General features: G+C 47.2%; 1 protein-coding gene across 1 annotated transcript in view; it reads right to left on the reverse strand.

Moving 5' to 3' along the window:
• LOC126100357 (glucose dehydrogenase [FAD, quinone]-like) overlaps positions 1 to 24,471 on the reverse strand; it is a 118,784-nt gene that overhangs the window by 28,142 nt on the left and 66,171 nt on the right. The window contains exons 3-5 of the mRNA XM_049910967.1: positions 23,396 to 23,584; positions 19,814 to 20,056; positions 13,416 to 13,652 (exon numbers count right to left, since the gene is read on the reverse strand). Coding sequence (XP_049766924.1) covers positions 13,416 to 13,652; positions 19,814 to 20,056; positions 23,396 to 23,584 — 669 coding nt within the window. The remainder of the gene's footprint in view (positions 1 to 13,415; positions 13,653 to 19,813; positions 20,057 to 23,395; positions 23,585 to 24,471) is intronic.

A 24,471-nucleotide genomic window follows, 5' to 3' on the forward strand; every position in this document is an offset into this window, starting at 1 on the left:
GCGTGGAACAAGTGAGCTTCACAATTGTGTTACATACTGCCACATGAACCATGAATCATGGACCTTGCCGTTGGTGGGGAGGCTTGTGTGCCTCAGCGATACAGATAGCCGTACCGTAGGTACAACCACAACGGAGGGGTATCTGTTGAGAGGCCAGACAAACGTCTGGTTCCTGAAGAGGGGCAGCAGCCTTTTCAGTAGTTGCAAGGGCAACAGTCTGGATGATTGACTGATCTGGCCTTGTAACAGTAACCAAAACGGCCTTGCTGTGCTGGTACTGCGAACGGCTGAAAGCAAGGGGAAACTACGGCCGTAATTTTTCCCGAGGGCATGCAGCTTTACTGTATGATTAAATGATGATGGCATCCTCTTGGGTAAAATATTCCGGAGGTAAAATAGTCCCCCATTCGGATCTCCGGGCGGGGACTACTCAAGAGGATGTCGTTGTCAGGAGAAAGAAAACTGGCGTTCTACGGATCGGAGCGTGGAATGTCAGATCCCTTAATCGGGCAGGTAGGTTAGAAAATTTGAAACGGGAAATGGATAGGTTAAAGTTAGGTATAGTGGGAATTAGTGAAGTTCGGTGGCAGGAGGAACAAGACTTCTGGTCAGGTGACTACAGGGCTATAAACACAAAGTCAAATAGGGGTAATGCAGGAGTAGGTTTAATAATGAATAGGAATGCAGGTAAGTTACTACAAACAGCATAGTGAACGCATTATTGTGTCCAAGATAGACACGAAGCCCACACCTACTACAGTAGTACAAGTTTATATGCCAACTAGCTCTGCAGATGACGAAGAAATTGAAGAAATGTATGATGAAATAAAAGAAATTATTCAGATAGTGAAGGGAGACGAAAATTTAATAGTCATGGATGACTGGAATTCGAGTGTAGGAAAAGGGAGAGAAGGAAACATAGTAGGTGAATATGGATTGGGGCTAAGAAATGAAAGAGGAAGCCGCCTTGTAGAATTTTGCACAGAGCACAACTTAATCATAGCTAACACTTGGTTTAAGAACCATGATAGAAGGTTGTATACATGGAAGAACCCTGGAGATACTAAAAGGTATCAGATAGATTATATAATGGTAAGGCAGAGATTTAGGAACCAGGCTTTAAATTGTAAGACATTCCCAGGGGCAGATGTGGACTCTGACCACAATCTATTGGTTATGACCTGTAGATTAAAACTGAAGAAACTGCTAAAAGGTGGGAATTTAAGGAAATGGGACCTGGATAAACTGAACGAAGGAGAGGTTGTACAGAGTTTCAGGTAGAGCATAAGGGAACAATTGACAGGAATGGGGGAAAGAAATACAGTAGAAGAAGAATGGGCAGCTTTGAGGGATGAAGTAGTGAAGGCAGCAGAGGATCAAGTAGGTAAAAAGACGAGGGCTACTAGAAATCCTTGGGTAACAGAATAAATATTGAATTTAATTGATGAAAGGAGAAAATATAAAAATGCAGTAAATGAAGCAGGCAAAAAATGAGATCGACAGGAAGTGCAAAATGGCTAAGCAGGGATGGCTAGAGGACAAATGTAAGGATGTAGAGGCTTATCTCACTAGGGGTAAGATAGATACTGCCTACAGGAAAATTAGAGAGACCTTTGGAGGTAAGAGAACCACTTGTATGAACATCAATAGCTCAGATGGAAACCCAGTTCTAAGCAAAGAAGGGAAAGCAGAAAGGTGGAAGGAGTATATAGAGGGTCTATACAAGGGCGATGTACTTGAGGACAATATTATGGAAATGGTAGAGGATGTAGATGAAGATGAAATGGGAGATAAGATACTGCGTGAAGAGTTTGACAGAGCACTGAAAGACCTGAGTCGAAACAAGGCCCCCGGAGTAGACAACATTCCATTGGAACTACTGACGGCCTTGGGAGAGCCAATCCTGACAAAACTCTACCATCTGGTGAGCAAGAAGTATGAAACAGGCGAAATACCCTCAGACTTCAAGAAGAATATAATAATTCCAATCCCAAAGAAAGCAGGTGTTGACAGATGTGAAAATTACCGAACTATCAGTTTAATAAGCCACAGCTGCAAAGTACTGACACGAATTCTTTACAGACGAATGGAAAAACTAGTAGAAGCCAACCTCGGGGAAGATCAGTTTGGATTCCGTAGAAATACTGGAACACGTGAGGCAATACTGACCTTACGACTTATGTTGGAAGAAAGATTAAGGAAAGGCAAACCTACGTTTCTAGCATTTGTAGACCTAGAGAAAGCTTTTGACAATGTTGACTGGAATACTCTCTTTCAAATTCTAAAGGTGGCTGGGGTAAAATACAGGGAGCGAAAGGCAATTTACAATTTGTACAGAAACCAGATGGCAGTTACAAGAGTCGAGGGGCATGAGAGGGAAGCAGCGGTTGGGAAGGGAGTAAGACAGGGTTGTAGCCTCTCCCCGATGTTATTCAATCTGTATATTGAGCAAGCAGTAAAGGAAACAAAAGAAAAATTCGGATTAGGTAGTAAAATCCATGGAGAAGAAATAAAAACTTTGAGGTTCGCCGATGACATTGTAATTCTGTCAGAGACAGCAAAGGACTTGGAAGAGCAGTTGAACGGAATGGATGGTGTCTTGAAGGGAGGATATAAGATGAACATCAACAAAAGGAAAACGAGGATAATGGAATGTAGTCGAATTAAGTCGGGTGAAGCTGAGGGAGTTAGATTAGGAAATGAGACACTTAAAGTAGTAAAGGAGTTTTGCTATTTGGGGAGCAAAATAAGTGATGATGGTCGAAGTAGAGAGGATATAAAATGTAGACTGGCAATGGCAAGGAAAGCGTTTCTGAGGAAGAGAAATTTTTTAACATCGGGTATAGATTTGTCAGGAAGTCATTTCTGAAAGTATTTGTATGGAGTGTAGCCATGTATGGAAGTGAAACATGGACGGTAAATAGTTTGGACAAGAAGAGAATAGAAGCTTTCGAAATGTGGTGCTACAGAAGAATGCTTAAGATTAGATGGGTAGATCACATAACTAATGAGGAGGTATTGAATAGGATTGGGCAGAAGAGAAGTTTGTGGCACAACTTGACCAGAAGAAGGGATCGGTTCGTAGGACATGTTCTGAGGCATCAAGGGATCGCCAATTTAGTATTGGAGGGCAGCGTGGAGGGTAAAAATCGTAGGGGGAGACCAAGAGATGAATACACTAAGCAGATTCAGAAGGATGTAGGCTGCAGTAGGTACTGGGAGATGAAGAAGCTTGCACGGGATAGAGTAGCATGGAGAGCTGCATCAAGCCAGTCTCAGGACTGAAGACCACAACAACAACACTGCCACATTGTGATACATTATCTCATTAGTAACTTATTTCAATAAGAAAATTTTCTAATAGTTTTTATATCGCACGCAACATGTAGTAATAATTATAAACAAGTGTATCTGAATAAATATTTCGTGCATGTGCCGCTTAAATGCTCTAAGTATTTGAGAAAAGAATGCAAGAACAGCAGGAAGCTGCCACAGGAGTTCACTCAATTCAACGACGAGTCTGTGTACCACTGTCATCAGGTCAGCTTAACTGGGTCATACTGGGCAGCTCTGGGAGACCGCTGTAACCATATGCCATGAATAACTAAACATTGCACGCACTTGTTTATGTGCGTGTAAAAAATGCTTCAAATGGCTCTGAGCACTATGGGACTTAACATCTATGGTCATCAGTCCCCTAGAACTACTTGAACCTAACTAACCTAAGGACAACACACACATCCATGCCCGAGGCAGGATTCGAACCTGCGACCGTAGCAGTCGCGCGGCTCCGGACTGAGCGCCTAGAACCGCTAGACCACCGCGGCCGGCTATGTGCGTGTACTTTCGCAGTATGTGACACACATCTAAAGTTTACAGACAAAGCCTTTGTCACAGTCACGCGCACAACAGTTGGTTGTACGGAACTTGTGCACCATAAGTAGGCTTGCAGCTTACAAATGCATTTTTAATTTTTTCTTGATTAAGCCCTTTATTGTAAACTGAAAAATGTCACAGACGGCACCAGTTGTACGTGTACAACTGCGTATTGTGTTTAGTTACACACGGCACCTGGTGCAATGGATCGCCATAGCATGTATGGCTCCATTACGCTGGGTGAGGTGTGAACAAAATCTTCTCTGCACTATTGTAGTCCACTTGTTATCTACACTCCTGGAAATGGAAAAAAGAACACATTGACACCGGTGTGTCAGACCCACCATACTTGCTCCGGACACTGCGAGAGGGCTGTACAAGCAATGATCACACGCACGGCACAGCGGACACACCAGGAACCGCGGTGTTGGCCGTCGAATGGCGCTAGCTGCGCAGCATTTGTGCACCGCCGCCGTCAGTGTCAGCCAGTTTGCCGTGGCATACGGAGCTCCATCGCAGTCTTTAACACTGGTAGCGTGCCGCGACAGCGTGGACGTGAACCGTATGTGCAGTTGACGGACTTTGAGCGAGGGTGTATAGTGGGCATGCGGGAGGCCGGGTGGACGTACCGCCGAATTGCTCAACACGTGGGGCGTGAGGTCTCCACAGTACATCGATGTTGTCGCCAGTGGTCGGCGGAAGGTGTACGTGCCCGTCGACCTGGGACCGGACCGCAGCGACGCACGGATGCACGCCAAGACCGTAGGATCCTACGCAGTGCCGTAGGGGACCGCACCGCCACTTCCCAGCAAATTAGGGACACTGTTGCTCCTGGGGTATCGGCGAGGACCATTCGCAACCGTCTCCATGAAGCTGGGCTACGGTCCCGCACACCGTTAGGCCGTCTTCCGCTCACGCCCCAACACCGTGCAGCCCGCCTCCAGTGGTGTCGCGACAGGCGTGAATGGAGGGACGAATGGAGACGTGTCGTCTTCAGCGATGAGAGTCGCTTCTGCCTTGGTGCCAATGATGGTCGTATGCGTGTTTTGCGCCGTGCAGGTGAGCGCCACAATCAGGACTGCATACGACCGAGGCACACAGGGCCAACACCCGGCATCACGGTGTGGGGAGCGATCTCCTACACTGGCCGTACACCACTGGTGATCGTCGAGGGGACACTGAATAGTGCACGGTACATCCAAACCGTCATCGAACCCATCGTTCTACCATTCCTAGACCGGCAAGGGAACTTGCTGTTCCAACAGGACAATGCACGTCCGCATGTATTTCGTGCCACCCAATCTGCTCTAGAAGGTGTAAGTCAACTACCCTGGCCAGCAAGATCTCCGGATCTGTCCCCCATCGAGCATGTTTGGGACTGGATGAAGCGTCGTCTCACGCGGTCTGCACGTCCAGCACGAACGCTGGTCCAACTGAGGCGCCAGGTGGAAATGGCATGGCAAGCCGTTCCACAGGACTACATCCAGCATCTCTACGATCGTCTCCATGGGAGAATAGCAGCCTGCATTGCTGCGAAAGGTGGATATACACTGTACTAGTGCCGACATTGTGCATGCTCTGTTGCCTGTGTCTATGTGCCTGTGGTTCTGTCAGTGTGATCATGTGATGTATCTGACCCCAGGAATGTGTCAATAAAGTTTCCCCTTCCTGGGACAATGAATTCACGGTGTTCTTATTTCAGTTTCCAGGAGTGTATAATCCTGGGACTTTTGTCGGTCTAGCCGTATAATGGAGTGAAATATTGGTCGTCCATCATTAAATTTTCCATCAACGTGACCTTGGAGCGCAGGTTCAGTATTCAGTACCAGTGGGCAGTTATAACGTTATTCAGAAAATGAATTTCCTTCAGACCAGTGCTCTGTTGTCAGAGAGTAGTCCCGTATAAGAGTCTCTGCGTAAAAGATTTCATGTCGGAACCCAACTCTGCGACTTTGAATTCAAAAGCTAGGAAGGGAGGAAAAGTGGCCACAATATTACTCGTGACAGGTCTTGTGCTTACATTACACAAGAATAGGGATGAAATTCTTCCATGCCTTTGCACAGGATTGGTTCTAGGATTCGCGATTATCGATTTATGTGTTAGTGGTGCGCTGCCACGCGTTCTTTCGAGTTCTTGTTTCCACATTACGCACAGGTTTTGAACGACCGACTCAGCCGGCAGAACTCTCGGACGTACAACAGTAATCAGTCATGCCGAGAGCACCTGAGGGATTTGATTTATATCATACTTCAGACTAATGAATTGTTACGCTATTACTTAACAAAATAAATTAGTAAGTATTAGCCGTGCGATGCTGACCAGAAACTCATTATCTACATAAAGGTGGGTAGAAGGAAGCGAGGAAGGGCAGAGGCGGATAGTGTCGTATAATACATAGCCATGCACTTGATCCCGAGGAACATACTGCTCAAATGTATTCCACACATGACTACTGCATGAAATTTCAGTGTAAATATGAACTAGTGGCAATCATACCTCCACATTTTTTCTTCAAGTCTGGCTCTTGTTGGAGATAAGTTCTATTCAAGTAAGTCACAGGGAACTGTGGATAAGTGCCAAAGAAACGATCTGTTGGAAATACTTAGGACATTGTTTCCAGTTCCGGTAGCTTTTTAAAACTGGCGTCTACGATCAAAACCTTACGGTGTGGGGCCAGAAATGTGGTCTTTTACCAGTGGGACATCATAACCGGAGCTACGTTCTATCGGAAACCTTGTATACTCGTATATATGCTGGAACTACTCCTGCCTTATTACCAGCTCCTCTCGTGTTTTGCTGTAAAGTGCCTGACTCCCCAAAGGCTCACAACGCAAATATCCTGCTGTACTTTTGTGCGTAGCAAATGAAAAGTATATATGAAGAAAATTTCCCGACACATGATCCTGACTGTGGTTACGGGAGGGGGGGGGGGGGGAGGGAGGGCGTAAGGCCTGCACTGCTAATTCAATCCGAATTGGAACTCAATGTGCCTCCAATCAGCTCGCCTGGTATTGGACTGAAAAGTGTCTCAATGTACCCTGGGTCGGACAGCGCTACTTAGAGAACAGGAAAAAGTACTCGTTTTATGGGTGATGAAGAGTAAAGAGTATACGGTTTTTGGTATATAATGAATTGTTGCACCGAGAAGTTGCGTAACAAGGTGAGGAGCAAGAAGAAAGGAAATTATGGTTTAACGTCTCGTCGACATCGATGTCATTGGACACGGAGCACAAGCTCGGAATGTTTCACGGAAGTTAAAGGGAATCTACCGTTCCCATTTGAAAAGAACTATCCCGGAATTTCCCCGGTGCGATTTAGGGAAGTCACGGGGAAGCCTAAATCTGAGTGGCCGGGGGCGGGTTTGAACCGCCATCTTGTACGTTGCCAATCCATTTTGCTAACCACTGCGTCACGTCGCTCGATTTGATGAGCAAGAAGCTTCTTAGTTGCTTCATTATATACGTTACAGTCGATGATGACGCAACAGTGAGAGAGAACGTTCACAGAGACGACACTCCTGATAGACGACACTCCTGGTTAGGAACCTGTTTCAGGCTACGACACGCTTTCCACAACGCGGTGAAGTTGTCACTTTACGAAATAACACCCTGCTTGTACGATACTGTCCACCTTATGAAAAAGTAAATTTCGCTGCAGTCACAGTTGACCACAACAGTTAGCTTTCAGTTCCTTACGCGATCTCGCTGATTTAAAGAATGCAGTATTACAGCAAGTTCTACGCGAGTCAATAGGCGTTTTCTTTTGTCAGCGTCTATGAGAATTAAGTTGGAGTCCCGACACATATGACACGTGCATACTCCAATCATTTACCTGATCACGTCGTTCAATTATGCTTAGACCAGTATATGCCGAACCAAGTTGTGGTGGACGCTAAAGACGCAGCGTGCTGCAATAGTCGCGTTAGATTGTTACTACGTAGGCATAGAGAGCTTCGTGACAGAGTTATGCGAAGTGAAGGTCTAGGTGACATAACTAAGTTTCAGTCGAAATGAGCGTAACCGGAGCACAGTGAAACTATTTGAGGTCCTACATTGTGACACTAAGCAGATTGAAAATCATATACACTCCTGGAAATGGAAAAAAGAACACATTGACACTGGTGTGTCAGACGCACTATACTTGCTCCGGACACTGCGAGAGGGCTGTACAAGCAATGATCACACGCACGGCACAGCGGACACACCAGGAACCGCGGTGTTGGCCGTCGAATGGCGCTAGCTGCGCAGCATTTGTGCACCGCCGCCGTCAGTGTCAGCCAGTTTGCCGTGGCATACGGAGCTCCATCGCAGTCTCTAACACTGGTAGCATGCCGCGACAGCGTGGACGTGAACCGTATGTGCACTTGACGGACTTTGAGCGAGGGCGTATAGTGGGCATGCGGGAGGCCGGGTGGACGTACCGCCGAATTGCTCAACACGTGGGGCGTGAGGTCTCCACAGTACATCGATGTTGTCGCCAGTGGTCGGCGGAAGGTGCACGTGCCCGTCGACCTGGGACCGGACCGCAGCGACGCACAGATGCACGCGAAGACCGTAGGATCCTACGCAGTGCCGTAGGTGACCGCACCGCCACTTCCCAGCAAATTAGTGACACTGTTGCTCCTGGGGTATCGGCGAGGACCATTCGCAACCGTCTCCATGACGCTGGGCTACGGTCCCGCTCACCGTTAGGCCGTCTTCCGCTCACGCCCCAACATCGTGCAGCCCGCCTCGAGTGGTGTCGCGACAGGCGTGAATGGAGGGACGAATGGAGACGTGTCGTCTTCAGCGATGAGAGTCGCTTCTGCCTTGGTGCCAATGATGGTCGTATGCGTGTTTGGCGCCGTGCAGGTGAGCGCCACAATCAGGACTGCATACGACCGAGGCACACAGGGCCAACACCCGGCATCATGGTGTGGGGAGCGATCTCCTACACTGGCCGTACACCACTGGTGATCGTCGAGGGGACACTGAATAGTGCACGGTACATCCAAACCGTCATCGAACCCATCGTTCTACCATTCCTAGACCAGCAAGGGAACTTGCTGTTCCAACAGGACAATGCACGTCCGCATGTATCCCGTGCCACCCAACGTGCTCTAGAAGGTGTAAGTCAACTACCCTGGCCAGCAAGATCTCCGGATCTGTCCCCCATTGAGCATGTTTGGGACTGGATGAAGCGTCGTCTCACGCGGTCTGCACGTCGAGCACGAACGCTGGTCCAACTGAGGCGCCAGGTGGAAATGGCATGGCAAGCCGTTCCACAGGACTACATCCAGCATCTCTACGATCGTCTCCATGGGAGAATAGCAGCCTGCATTGCTGCGAAAGGTGGATATACACTGTACTAGTGCCGACATTGTGCATGCTCTGTTGCCTGTGTCTATGTGCCTGTGGTTCTGTCAGTGTGATCATGTGATGTATCTGACCCCAGGAATGTGTCAATAAAGTTTCCCCTTCCTGGGACAATGAATTCACGGTGTTCTTATTTCAATTTCCAGGAGTGTATGAATCCCTGTTATAAAGTACAGTTCACACAGAGCCACGAATCAGTGGAAACGACAAAAGAATGACAACTGGAACAAATGCACTGCAAATGATGATTCCGTCCGAAGAGGCCTCGGAAGGCTTAGCGGTACCAGCCGACCGCCGTGTCATCCTCGGCCGATAGGCGTCACTGGATGCGGATATAGAGGGGCGCGTGGCCGTTGTCATTTTCCGTGACGGGAGGCGCTGCTCCGCATTCGAGCAGCTGCCCAGTTGGCTTCAAAGTCTGAGTGGAGCGCGGTGGCCAAGAGCGCTCGGCAGACGCGGTCGCCCGTCAAGGCCGACACCCTTACTTTCGGCGACCTGACGGGAACCGGTGTTACCACTGCGGCAAGCCCGTTGGCACTGCAAATGATAAACGGCCACACAAACATCAGTAAGTTATTGTAAGAAAATAAATGAACCGACTGACGATGGCGATACTATAGCGAAACGTGTTTGGATTTTAAAGAATTCTGTGTGTCTTTGCTCGAGGCAGAACCACATTTCCGTAATTATACGTTACGGAGATGTTCAATAAACGCCAGAGATATTAACACGCTGGAAGAAGTATCGGGAAACCTATTAATCCCTCCGAAGTTGTTATTGTGGTCTTCAGTCCGAAGACTGGTTTGATGCAGCTCTCCATGCTACTCTATCTACTGCAGGCTTCTTCATCTCCCAGTACCTACTGCAACCTTCATCCTTCTGAATCTGTTTAGTGTATTCATCTCTTGGTCTCCCTCTGCGATTTTTACCCTCCACGCTGCCCTCCAATACTAAATTGGTGACCCCTTGATGCCTCAGAATGTGCCCTACCAACCGATGCCTTCTAGTCAAGTTGTGCCACAAATTTCTCTTCTCCCCAATTCTATTCAATACCTTCTCATTAGTTATGTGATCTACCCATCTAATCTTCAGCATTTCTCTGTACCACCACATTTCGAAAGCTTCTATTCTCTTCTTGTCTAAACTATTTATCGTCCATGTTTCACTTCCATACATGGCTACACTCCATACAAATACTTTCAGAAAGAGTTCCTGACACTTAAATCAATACTCGATGTTAACAAATTTCTCTTCTTCAGAAACGATTTCCTTGCCATTGCCAGTCTACATTTTATATCTTCTCTACTTCCACCATCATCAGTTATTTTGCTCCCCAAATAGCAAAACTCATTTCCAACTTTAAGCATCTCATTTCCCTAATCTAATACCCTGAGCATCACCCGATTTAATTAGACTACATTCCATTATCCTCGTTTTACGTTTGTTTATGTTTATCTTATACCCTCCGTTCAAGTGTGTCTGGCATAATTAGGGCGACGAGAAAACCAGCGGGACTGCAACTGTTAGGCAAGTCTATCGATACTCGTTCTTCGTGCGCACCGCTCCCAAAATTTGGTGGTATCACAGCACCCTCCACTACACACCGTGATTTCGCTTTTGAAGTGTTAATGTACGGGACGAGTAAAATAAATCTCGCCCGAAAAGTGTTTCTTGCACCTTATCCCTTTGATTACCGACGGGACGTATGGGTCTCACGATAAATTTTCAGAGAACCGATTGCAATTTGTTGCTTGTTAGTGTGCACATCAGTGTTCCATTTGTAAAGGAAAGCCTACTGAGGGTTAGCAGAATTCTTACAATTACAGATAGCGCCTGTGGTGTCACCGCCAGACACCACACTTGCTAGGTGGTAGCCTTTAAATCGGCCGCGGTCCGGTAGTATACGTCGGACCCGCGTGTCGCCACTGTCAGTGATTGCAGACCGAGCGCCGCCACACGGCAGGTCTAGAGACACTTCCTAGCACTCGCCCCAGTTGTACAGCCGACTTTGCTAGAGATGGTTCACTGACAAATTACGCTCTCATTTGCCGAGACGATAGTTAGCAAATGACGTAGCTGAAGGCTATGCTAAGACCTAGCAAGGCGCCATTATCATTTGGTATTTATCTTGTGATGCATGTACCGTCAGACCGATGTTCACCAATTATGGATTAAAGTTAAGTATTCCAGAAGCTACGTACTTTTCTTCCTACTATAAACTCCTATAACTGTTCCAGACCTCACGCCAGCCTGCGTGAGCTTAGACGCGTGCCTTTCGGCTACCAATCATAGTGGCTTGGCTGTCTTGCGAAGTCACAACACCGCCTATAGGTTGTGCTATCCTCAAGTTTCATTGTTAACCCTTTATCACCGTATTGTCACATCGTATTAGTTCGCACCTGCAGATAGGCAACCTAATTACCAGAATCGCGTAACGGTGTGCCTCCGCGCCTTCCCGAACAACGGCTTCGATCCACGAATTGTTGCTTGGCGCACCACAAACGAAGCCAACACTGAGCACTTGTAGTGTGAAATGCAAACTTGGAGAGACGCTCTGTCCACTGATGCGTGTCTGTTTTCTGCATTGTATTTTTTGCGCAGTCGTGTTCTGTAACCCTGGAGGTACTTTTGAATTATGTTGTAAATGCTACGCCCTCGCCCGCATCTCGTGGTCGTGCGGTAGCGTTCTCGCTTCCCACGCCCGGGTTCCCGGGTTCGATTCCCGGCGGGGTCAGGGATTTTCTCTGCCTCGTGATGGCTGGGTGTTGTGTGCTGTCCTTAGGTTAGTTAGGTTTAAGTAGTTCTAAGTTCTAGGGGACTGATGACCATAGATGTTAAGTCCCATAGTGCTCAGAGCCATTTGAACCATTTTTTTTTTTTTTTTTGCTACGCTCTCCCCTTGGAAAACGAAACGGTGAAAAATATTGGTTTTTTCATATTGTTACTTCTGACTACGCCATTAATTAAAATAACCATACGTTAAAGTGCATGAAACGTCTCCGCTCTTGCGAATACGAACAACCGTCAGCTGTATAATGGAATGACGACAGTGAAAGTTTGTGCCTATCCGGGACTTGAACCCAGAATTCAGAATAACACAGCCACTGCAGTATCGTATTTATCCGCCGACACCTGGAAAGCGACTTTCAAGTAAAATGTCTCTCCTGTACGGGAACATACGTAACGGATGTACGAGTGGTACGAGTAGTACAGGTTGTAGACGCGTCGTCGACGACGTACGGAAGTACGGAGCTGGCAGTGAGACGTGCTCGGACAGCCAAACAGCAAGGCGGCCGCTCGCGATAAGCGGGAAACCCGGGTTCTAGTCCCGGTCCGTCACAAAATTTCATTGTCACCATTCCATTACACAGCTGATGGTTGTCCATATCCGCAACTGCGAATACACTTCGCATGCACGTCCGAAGGAGCCTTGCATCGTAATTCGGAATAACACAGGCACTGCAATATCGTATACACCTTAAAGTGTTTGAAATAAAATTAATTGTCAAAGGAAATTATGTAACCAGAATGAGATTTTCACTCTGCAGCGGAGTGTGCGCTGATATGAAACTTCCTGGCAGATTAAAACTGTGTGCCCGACCGAGACTCCAACTCGGGACCTCTGCCTTTCGCGGGCAAGTGCTCTACCATCTGAGCTACCGAAGCACGACTCACGCCCGGTACTCACAGCTTTACAGTAGAAGTAAAGCTGTGAGTACCGGGCGTGAGTCGTGCTTCGGTAGCTCAGATGGTAGAGCACTTGCCCGCGAAAGGCAAAGGTCCCGAGTTCGAGTCTCGGTCGACTCACAGCTTTACAGTAGAAGTAAAGCTGTGAGTACCGGGCGTGAGTCGTGCTTCGGTAGCTCAGATGGTAGAGCACTTGCCCGCGAAAGGCAAAGGTCCCGAGTTCGAGTCTCGGTCGGGCACACAGTTTTAATCTGCCAGGAAGTTTCATGAAATTATGTAAGTTGGTTTGCTTAACTGAAGGTGCATGAAACATTTTCCAGGCCGGATTTATTTCCCCCCCTCCCGCCTCTATATGTAGACGTAGGTAACTCCTTTCTCTCTCTCTCTCTCTCTCTCTCTCTCTCTCTCTCTCTCTCTCTCTCTCTCTCTGTGTGTGTGTGTGTGTGTGTGTGTGTGTGTGTGTGTGTGTGTGTGTGTCTGTCTGTCTCGGCACTCACCTGCTGGACGCCGTCCCGCATGAACGCGACTCCGACGGCGCGGCCGCCCTCGAAGAGCAACTTGGTGGCATGCGCGTGCATGGCCACGTGCAGGTTCTTGCGCAGCCGCACGGGCCGCAGGAAGGCCTTGGCCGTGGAGCAGCGGGAGCCCCGCCGGATGGTGCCCTGCGCGATCATGAAGCCGGTCTGGCGCTCGCCGTTGCAGTCGCGGTGCTCGTAGCCCAGCTGCTGGCCCCCCTGTGGGCAAAGTGCGGCGCTGCGGTACGGCACGGCACGGTCTGAGCCCAGGCCAGGCCAGGCCAGGGGCAGGCAGCGCACGTAGTAGCCGAGTAGCCGAGGCTCCCCCAAACGTTGCTTTCGTCCGTAACCGGGATCCCTAGTGGGTTATCCCAGTCGGGCTTGCAGCCACAAACTTAGCCCTGTGTGGCCTGCGAAACCGACTGCACGACGTACTGCTCCGCACATTTATCGCAAACATTTACTTGCAACCTAGCTAGCTTCTGTACTGCTACACTGTTAAATCATTCGAAATAATTGTTACCAGCCTCGCTTCGATTCGAGGTTCGGGGCTCAGTATTCCAAAGCCGATAACTAGAAGCCCTGCAGCTATCTGACTGCCTTTAGGAAAGATTCCGATCCGCCGACAGTTCATACATGGCCCCTTGCATCAAAAATCTCCACAACAGTAAAACACGAAATTGCTCCAAGTCAACAAGTTAAAGTCACAGGAAAACAGATTTCGAGTTTTCGCGGACACATCTGTAATTTATTGATTTGACTTTGTAACGGAACATATTAAAGGCTTTACTGTACCGAAGTATGCGATACCCTCCAAATTCAACCAGTTTAACGAGTATTTATGATTATAGAAAAGTTATTGTGTATGTTAACAATGATTGAATAACATGTCTCCATAAACAGTCAACCCATTAAATTATACTGAGTAACTGATCCACACAAAAGCTTATATCACTTGATCACTGATACAGCAAATGTCATCATGTAAAAACACTAAGTTCATCTTAAATAATTAATATGAAGTACGAAAAATACTGGACAACTTAGGTATTTTGGATCTCCTTAAATAAAAATCAGCCAGTGAAACCTATTTGTTCACTAGGAGCGGTTTCACTCAGTATTCACGAAATCAATCCTATTTTAGACGAAAACCAATGTAATTCTTAATAATTCATGTTATTTACTTATTTATGCAAATTAGAGAAGTCAATTGACAAACTTCTAAAAAACGGCCTTCTTGTAACAAAGAATTATTCTGTCAAGTCAACAAATCTGTCTGTCATTTTAATAACATGTTAAATTATGTCACTCGATGCAAATTAATAACTTTTCTGCACAAATTATGATAACAGATGTACATGTGACTTGTAAACTATATCTCTTTTTAGTACTTCTTTGACAATGTTATAAATACGAGCAGCAAGAAGGGTCGAGGGGCAGTCGGAATGTCACTTTGGTAAAGTGTGTTTGTGTGTTATTGTTTGAGGTGGATAAACAATGCAAAGAACATGTAACGGAAGTACTACTTTGTGTTGAGTCATGGTCTTTGGTGGACAGTGGAATTAAGATGGCCACCAGAGTAATAAATATTTGAAGTTTACATATTTGTTGGTTTCGCTCGTTCTTTATCATCAAAAGCACATAAAAAACACGGGACCTCATGTTTTTAACCCTAGAGAACCAGATGTAGAGCCAGCATCAGCATCGAGAGACAGTAGCGATCCAGCAAGTAGCAGCGATTACCACAACACAATGCATTTTAATGGCGCCAACCTAACATCAAGTGCTAACAAGCTCCGTAAATGGGAGTGAAATAGTGCGATTATAGCAATTAGCTGTATCTACGACCAGGCGACCATTACAACTTACAGCTGGCAAAGTCCACTTCGTTCGTCGAACATTACCTCGAGCTAGCTAGTCTGTCCACGTTTTCACGCAAGGCCCCTGCCTACAGACGATGCGTACAGTCACAAAAACGCAACAGTCCCTCACACCACCAGAGAAGACTGTCGAAATTCAACGCACGCACAAGTGAATGCAGCTGCGAACTCTTTCGAGATTTTCCGTTCTGGCAGAGCTTCATCGAGCTTTGAGGATCACTCATTCCCAGCTCCGTACAAGCGACTCTGAAATCACCACATCCACTTTAAAGGGACCGCGGCTCCTTCTCGCACCCCCTGAGGGCTACTGCCTGGCTTCTCGACGTCGCCAACTCCAAACAGCCGCACGAAATTACCGATCTTTCAGGCCTTTCAGCCAATCGGCTTCAGCAGCTTAACGCAGCCATTTGAATTTGCCATTTGTTGTTTCCACTTTCAGTACTACACGGTAAAGTGCCACTTACTGCCAGGACTTTCAGAAGTTTATTTCCCATTAAGCCCTTAGAGTAGACAAATTTACGCTGGCCACAACCCCATTTAGAGAGGTTTCGGAAACACTGGTGCACTACCCTGTAAATGTCTAAAACGATTAAAACTTTGACTATAGTAGTTTTATATCGGTGTTCGTCAGCAAAAGTATCTGTAAATTTTGATAAGTGCATTTTGAGTATTGATGTGTCGTCTACTCTATGTAAAAATCAGCCGCACCACTCCACTTACGGGATTAACAAACACGAACTTGAACATAATTCCCTGCATATTCTAATTTAGTGAGACTACAACTTCGTGTTGTTACAATGCAAAAAAGTGGAGATACGTTCGATAGTGTACCGTGTTGCGAGAAAAGCAGCCAACTCTGTCACCAGACAATTACGTCTATACTCATGAAAGAGAACGCCAGTAATGTTAGTGTGAGGCAGGATTGATTGCGATGAACTGCGCCAGTTACCAAAAACAGAACTGACAGCTGTCAGTGACCTTGAAATGAGGGAAGTCATAGTAAATGAACAGTATGACCGAACAACACCAAAATAGGTCGTAACGTGTTGCATACAGACCACCATGGCTGAAATATTAGTTACACTTTTGGGGTTATTGGATTATTAATAAGTGTGTTGCTTGTCTGAAGCCCCTCGAGCATTGTACGAGTGACTTCTTTTTAACTCCCTGTGTGCATTGATTGTACTGGTTGGACTCACGAGGTGTTACTTCCACTGACTTGATGCGATTTCTTACAACCACCCTTCATAATGATGGATGGTGACTGTCTGTCAGTACGTGAAGTCTTGATGGTCTTGCTTTAGCTGTGATCGTTCCTTCACGTTTCCACCTCACATCCAGCAACTCACTGGTGTAGCTGTAGAAGTGTTGAACTCTCCCTGATGGACGTGTCGCTCTGAATCACCAGTCCAAGTTCTAGGTCTCTCCCGACCACCCCATTCTGCTTTCACTGCTTCTCCCCTGACAACGCAACACTCCCCCCACCCACATAATCCTTTTACAGTAGCGGGTCCGTCTCTCCTCACATCTTGTGGTCAATTCCGTTTTACATTGGCACCTCCGGATACTTTTGATCAGGTGGTGGTGTAGATGCGCTCGGTGTAGCGAAGTACTTCATTACTTCATAAGTGCAAAGCTTTCAGTTAAGAACTCTCTCGACGAAAGAACTGTAACTAAATACTGAAAAGTTTAACAGATCACAGAAGTAATCCATTGAATTATAGACCTGTATCATTGATATCAATTACATCATATGCTGTGTTCGAATATTGTGAAACACCACGGGCTGTTTGAATTTACTCGAGAAACAGGCTGACTGGCTGGCTTCAATGCTAGTTCATTCGGAGAAGGCGAAACGTATGGAATTTTTTCTTAACAACGCTGCAACACCCTTACAAGCTTTTCCGACTGTTTCTGACCACCCAGTATAAAGGATATAGGAGACAATCTGAGCAGCCTATTAGACTGTCTGCAGATGATGTCGTTTACCGTCTAGCAAAGTCACCAGAAGATCCAAAGGTATTGCTTAATGATTTAGACAGGATATATGCAAGCAGCGAAAACGGGTTACAAAATCAGAAGAATAAGATGTGTGAGGTCCTGAGAACAAAAAAAAAAAAAAAAAAAAAAAAGAAAGGTTGCATTTCGGTTTCACGATAAATCACACAAATTTAAAGAAGGTTGATTCAGACCTATGGGTTACAATGAGGACCAACTTAAATTCGAGTTGTCACATAGAAAATGTAATGGGAAAGAAACATAACAGCAGTTCAAAGCACTATGGGACTTAACTCCTGAGGTCATCAGTCCCCTAGAACTTAGAACTACTTAAACCTAACTAATCTAAGGACATCACACACATCCATGCCCGAGGCAGGATTCGAACCTGCGACCGTAGCGGTCACGCGGTTGCAGACTGTAGCGTCTAGAACCGCTCGGCCACCCCGGCCGGCATTACAGCAGTCAGAGCTCGCAGGGGAAAGATCGAGGTTATTAGTTTTGCGATCGGCATTTCGAGAATGGAATGGTCGATAAACAGGCTAAGAGGGGTTCCATGCACCCCCTACCAAACACCAAGTGTGAATTACGAACGACTCTGAGACGTGGATGTCCGCAGCTGTGGTAGCGCACTTGTAGCAGAAACTCCGCAAACATCTGTATATTGAACCAGTTTTAGTAAGGCACTGCAGGTTCCCAGGCTTGTAGACACATCCTCAGGTGCATATTTGAACAACAAGAAATACACAGAGATAATGATTGAACCTCTATACATTAAAATAACACCAGAGCCATAAGCACATAATTATCAGATTGGATAAAAACACAAATGTACCTGCAAACAGTCAAACATTTACACAACTTGGCGAGCAATATAGGATGCCCAACGGACATTATGGTTTTAACTAGGAAAGTTGGGGCTTCTACACTCCTGGAAATTGAAATAAGAACACCGTGAATTCATTGTCCCAGGAAGGGGAAACTTTATTGACACATTCCTGGGGTCAGATACATCACATGATCACACTGACAGAACCACAGGCACATAGACACAGGCAACAGAGCATGCACAATGTCGGCACTAGTACAGTGTATATCCACCTTCCGCAGCAATGCAGGCTGCTATTCTCCCATGGAGACGATCGTAGAGATGCTGGATGTAGTCCTGTGGAACGGCTTGCCATGCCATTTCCACCTGGCGCCTCAGTTGGACCAGCGTTCGTGCTGGACGTGCAGACCGCGTGAGACGACGCTTCATCCAGTCCCAAACATGCTCAATGGGGGACAGATCCGGAGATCTTGCTGGCCAGTGTAGTTGACTTACACCTTCTAGAGCACGTTGGGTGGCACGGGATACATGCGGACGTGCATTGTCCTGTTGGAACAGCAAGTTCCCTTGCCGGTCTAGGAATGGTAGAACGATGGGTTCGATGACGGTTTGGATGTACCGTGCACTATTCAGTGTCCCCTCGACGATCACCAGTGGTGTACGGCCAGTGTAGGAGATCGCTCCCCACACCATGATGCCGGGTGTTGGCCCTGTGTGCCTCGGTCGTATGCAGTCCTGATTGTGGCGCTCACCTGCACGGCGCCAAACACGCATACGACCATCATTGGCACCGAGGCAGAAGCGACTCTCATCGCTGAAGACGACACGTCTCCATTCGTCCCTCCATTCACGCCTGTCGCGACACCACTGGAGGCGGGCTGCACGATGTTGGGGCGTGAGCGGAAGACGGCCTAACGGTGTGCGGGACCGTAGCCCAGCTTCATGGAGACGGTTGCGAATGGTCCTCGCCGATACCCCAGGAGCAACAGTGTCCCTAATTTGCTGGGACGTGGCGGTGCGGTCCCCTACGGCACTGCGTAGGATCCTACGGTCTTGGCGTGCATCCGTGCGTCGCTGCGGTCCGGTACCAAGTCGACGGGCACGTGCACCTTCCGCCGACCACTGGCGACAACATCGATGTACTGTGGAGACCTCACGCCCCACGTGTTGAGCAATTCGGCGGTACGTCCACCCGGCCTCCCGCATGCCCACTATACGCCCTCGCTCAAAGTCCGTCAACTGCACATACGGTTCACGTCCACGCTGTCGCGGCATGCTACCAGTGTTAAAGACTGCGATGAAGCTCCGTATGCCACGGCAAACTGGCTGACACTGACGGCGGCGGTGCACAAATGCTGCGCAGCTAGCGCCATTCGACGGCCAACACCGCGGTTCCTGGTGTGTCCGCTGTGCCGTGCGTGTGATCATTGCTTGTACAGCCCTCTCGCAGTGTCCGGAGCAAGTATGGTGGGTCTGATACACCGGTGTCAATGTGTTCTTTTTTCCATTTCCAGGAGTGTATAAATCTGATGACCTGGCTACAGGCTACGAAAGCAGTAGTGGCTCAGATACACCTATTTGCGGAGTTCTTGCTACAAAATGCAAGTGTGAACTGCAGAGCAGGGAGAGGAGTAGAGAGTGCTTGCTGTCTGGCTGTCTGCCTGCCTACCTACCTGCACGAAGGCGACGGCGAGCGGCGAGCGCCAGGGCGCCTCCTGGACGGTGAGCAGCCCCCCTGTCGAGTGGAAGGCCGTCCTGGCCAGGTAGGGGTTGCGCTGGTCCTCCGACTTCTTGAAGTACGGCAGCACCTCGTCGTAGCTCCAGCCCGGGTTGCCCAGCTGGGCCCAGCGGTCGTAGTCGCGCCGGTTGCCCCGCACGTAGATCATCGCGTTCAGCACGCTCGACCCGCCCAACACCTGTCGGCAGAGCACAGTCTCTACACGGTCTCTACAGCAGCGTGTCACAATACACTCGTGTCCGAGAACAGATTCTGCCAGTATATCCACTGTACCTGGCTAACGACTGGCTTTCCTGTGACGGTATAAACTCCAGTTTTTGAAGTGGATCACTGGTATACAGGTTCTCAAAAACGGGTAAACCGAAAATGAACACTGAGGTCATGAGAAAGCTATATGCACATATATAGATGACGGTAGTATGGCGTACACAAGGATAAATTGGAGTGCATTGGCGAAACTGTCATTTGTACTCGGGTGATTCGTGTGAACGATTTCCCGACATGATTATCGTCGACGACGGGAATTATCACAGTTTGAACGCGGAATGGTAGTTGAAGCTAGACGCATAGCACATTCCAGTTTGGAAATCGTTAGTAGGGAATTCAGTATTCTGACATCTAAAATGTCAAGAGTGTGGAGAGAACACGTTTCAGGCATTGCTTCTCACCAAGGACAACGCAGTGGCCGACGGCCTTGACTTAACGCCCAAGAGCACCAGTATTGCATGAAATTAGCGTAGAAATCAATGTGAAACGTATGACGGAGTTATCGGTTTTGTGCAGCGCGGCGAGAACTGGCGTTAGAGGGGTATAACAACAGACAACCGAGGCGAGTGCGGTGCTAACAACACGACGTGCCCCGCAGCGCCTCTCCCGGACTCGCGACTATATCGGTTGGACCCTAGACGGACTCGAAAGCAGTGACTTTGTCAGGTGAGTTCCTATTTCAGTTGGTAATAGTTTGTGGTAGGGTTCGGATGTAGCACAGACCGGACAAAGCCATGGACCGAAGTTGTCAACAAGGCACTGTGCAAACTGATGGTGGCCGTGTTGACGTGGAATGGACTGGGCCCTTGGTCCAACTGAACCGATCATTGACTGGAAATGGCTATGTTGGAGACCATTTGTTTCCAAACAACGATGGAATTTTTATGGATGACAGTGCACCATGTCAGCAGGCCACGATTCTACTCGTTTGCTTTGAAGAACATTCTGTACAATTCGAGCGAATGATTTGGCCACACAAACCGCCCGACATGAATTTCATCGAACGTTTGTGGGACGTAGTCGGAAGTACAGTTCGTGCACAACATTTTGCGCCGGCAACACTTTCGCAATTATGGAGGCAGCCTGGCACAATATGTTTCCAGAGGACTTCCAAAGACTTGTCGAGTCCACGTCACGTCGAGATGCTGCACTACGAGGTCCGACAGGCTATCAGGAGGTGTCCCACGACTTTGCCACCGCAGGGTACGTGTTGTTGATTATCAGCGTCATGAACAATATATCCTTTCAAAACACTCTCAGCTCCTCCATCTATATTTGGAACAGTGTAACAAAGTGACTGATAGCTACCACAGCAACAACAAATTAGAGAATGAGTTTTGGTCACCCCCCCCCCCCCCCCCATTCTATTCTGAGTACTCATATCGCCTGGCTCCCTTACGCGCCAGTTCCCACACAAAGATGATCGCGGTGGGTTACGGAAAAATATTGATTCGTTTTCTCGGTATGCATTGCTTCTCTGTGCTGCGTGTTTATTTTACGCGACAGAATGTCCTAAACTATTCGTGAAAGGCGCAGCAAAGTGTACGCCACTGTCCTGTTAGTATCTCCCAACTACAGACGTCACGATTTTCATGAAGTAACGATGTAACAACTTTTCGGTAAATAAGATTGTCCAGCAGCCCCAAGTCCGTACCACTTTTATTTTTGCTTGTTTCGCCCGTCAGACGCGAGCATTTTCAGAAATTTAATAGCAAATGGTCAAACTGAAGATCTTCTGAGTGCAGCCGCAACGTCAGTCATAAAATGGAGTAAGTTTTCCATAAATCGTTTGAGTGATATATATGCTAGATGTGTATATTCGACACAAAGGTTTTTCATTAATTGAAAAAAGCTTGTTTTATTTGAGAAAGAGTTGTTCGTTTCTACCAAAACGCTGTTTTTTTCCCATGTGAGAGGTTTTCCATTGGTAATGCGCACACAATTTTGTCCTGGAATTTGTTTAATTTTTATTAAGGATTTCTTTTCTGCATTTTGATTGCTTTGAAATCGAAGAAAATGTACGGAACTGCTTGGTTGCGCTAAACCTATATTAACGGAGGCACTACTGAGAAAGTAGTTTATAGAACTTGACTAAAGGAAGGGATGGCTTTATAGCACACAACATGAGCAGGAATATAAATAGTTTCTCTTGTTCAAAATATTCAAATGTGTCTGAAAACTTATGGGACTTAAATGCTAAGGTCATCAGTCCCTAAGCTTACACACTACTTAACCTAAATTATCCCAAGGACAAACACACACACACCTATGCCCGAGGGAGGACTCGAACCTCCGCCGGGACCAGTCACACAGTCCATGACTGCAGCGCCTGAGACCGCTCGGCTAATCCCGCGCGGCAGTTTCTCTTCTTACAGGGAGAAGCCTCGCGTGTAAAAATTGTATATTAACGGAGACACTACAGAGAAAATAGTTTATAGAACTTGACTAAAAGAAGCAGTGGCTCTATAGCACACAACATGTGCAGGAATATAAATAATTTCTCTTGTTACGTGGAGAAGCCTCGCGTGTAAAAATTGTATTGGAATAACATCGCTTATTTGTTCGAAATAAATTAATTCTGAAGCCAATGTCGCTAAATATTATTTATTTCACGATGACGGTTTCGACAGGAACTTGCTGTCATCATATGGTCTTCAAAAATATAAACTTCATACATATACTCACATAGCGGGAACACATTCCAGCGTAACCGCGTTGGTTTGGAGTAATAAGAAGATGCAAATATAAAATACAAAAGCGCCAGTATATTCGTTAAATTAGGTGTAAAATTACGTCCTAAACCGACAACACCAATGTAGGACGACCGTGGCTTGACTACAGTAAGCAGATCTAAGTGGATGTGGGCTGTGTTCAAGCAGAGATGAGGAGACTTGCGGGGAATAGCGTCCTCAGACACATCGTCACAACAACGTTTTGTTATACATCTAATACCTAGTAAAACTGTATAGAAAAAAAATCAAAATCCAGGTAATGGTCGAAGGTAACGATAGTGTCGCAATGTCGATGTGTTAATATCGCTGCTATATCTACAGAATTTCGATATTTGTTGTATCTTGGATACCGTATACCATTGCCTTCTCTGCTTCGGACCCACAAATTGCCACAGTTTTGAGAATTCGCATCCCAAACGTAGCTAATCATTGAGTACCGCCAGAAAAGAAATAAGACGGTGTTCCCGCTAGGGCAGTGGCGTGGCGTTCCGGCGGCTGCTAGTGGCGCGCCTACAGACCTTTCCGCGCGGCCAGTTGCAGCGGTCGGCGACCATGGCGAGGCAGTAGGGCGAGTCGGGCCCCGCGGGCGCCGTCTTGTACTTCCAGTCGAACTGCGACAGCTGCAGGTAGCCCGCCAGCGACGGCACGTCCGTCACCTCGTTCTCGTCCCCTCCAGCCTCCAGCAGCAGCACCTTCCAGCCGGGGATCTGCACCAGGAAGGCACGAGGGAGACACTAGAGAGGCACTGGCTCCAGGTGGAGCGGAGCGCAAACTGCGACTCCCGGCAAACAGCAGCACGAAGGCCAGAGGGATGGGGCGAGGCGGACGCCGAGGAAGGAGTCAGTAGGAAGAGGGCCGGGGAACGTCTGTTTATGACTTTCGTTCACTGCTCCGAGGAGTTGAGCGGGCTATGCGAAAATCGGCTCATTAGAAAATCGTGGAAGTTTTCAGCTGATCACCAGGCGAGCTGGTAGTCACGCACAAGAGTTTTTATTGGGAATGAGTAGAAAGAGATAACCAGTTTCGGCATTTTATGTTACAAATCTTACAAACAAAGATATAACTTTTTTAAAGGAAAACGCCGCCATTTGACAGTTTTATTGTTTATTTAAGTACAACCCAGGTTTCGGCCTTTTACGTCATTTTCAAGTATCTGATTTAATGTCTTTTAACATACATTGCAGGACACTTCACACGTTGTCAGGCTCAAAGCTGGTCATAAGAAATACATTGGCTCCCCATGCAATGCCAGATGTAAAATCACAGTTCAGTAATTAATCGTGAGAGCACATCATCTCCCACGATTATTTCTGGTGATTTACTGATGCCGATTTGCTGATATATGATGAAATACTTGAAAACGGCATAAAAGGCCGAAACGTGGGTTGTACTTAAATAAACAATAAAATTGTCAAATGGCGGTGTGTTCCTCTAAAAAATGTTGTATGACTGTTACTCAGCAACATTAAAAAATATAGCTAATGCACTGAGGTGACATACCTTTAAGTCGTGCCATAGCGATATGCACATGTACAGGTGGTACGCGGCTGTAGTATCGCGTACACGAGGTGTAAAGGGCAGTGGATTGGTGGAG

This window comes from Schistocerca cancellata, chromosome 9 (assembly GCF_023864275.1).
Source record: "Schistocerca cancellata isolate TAMUIC-IGC-003103 chromosome 9, iqSchCanc2.1, whole genome shotgun sequence".
In the NCBI taxonomy this organism is placed as follows: domain Eukaryota; kingdom Metazoa; phylum Arthropoda; class Insecta; order Orthoptera; family Acrididae; genus Schistocerca; species Schistocerca cancellata.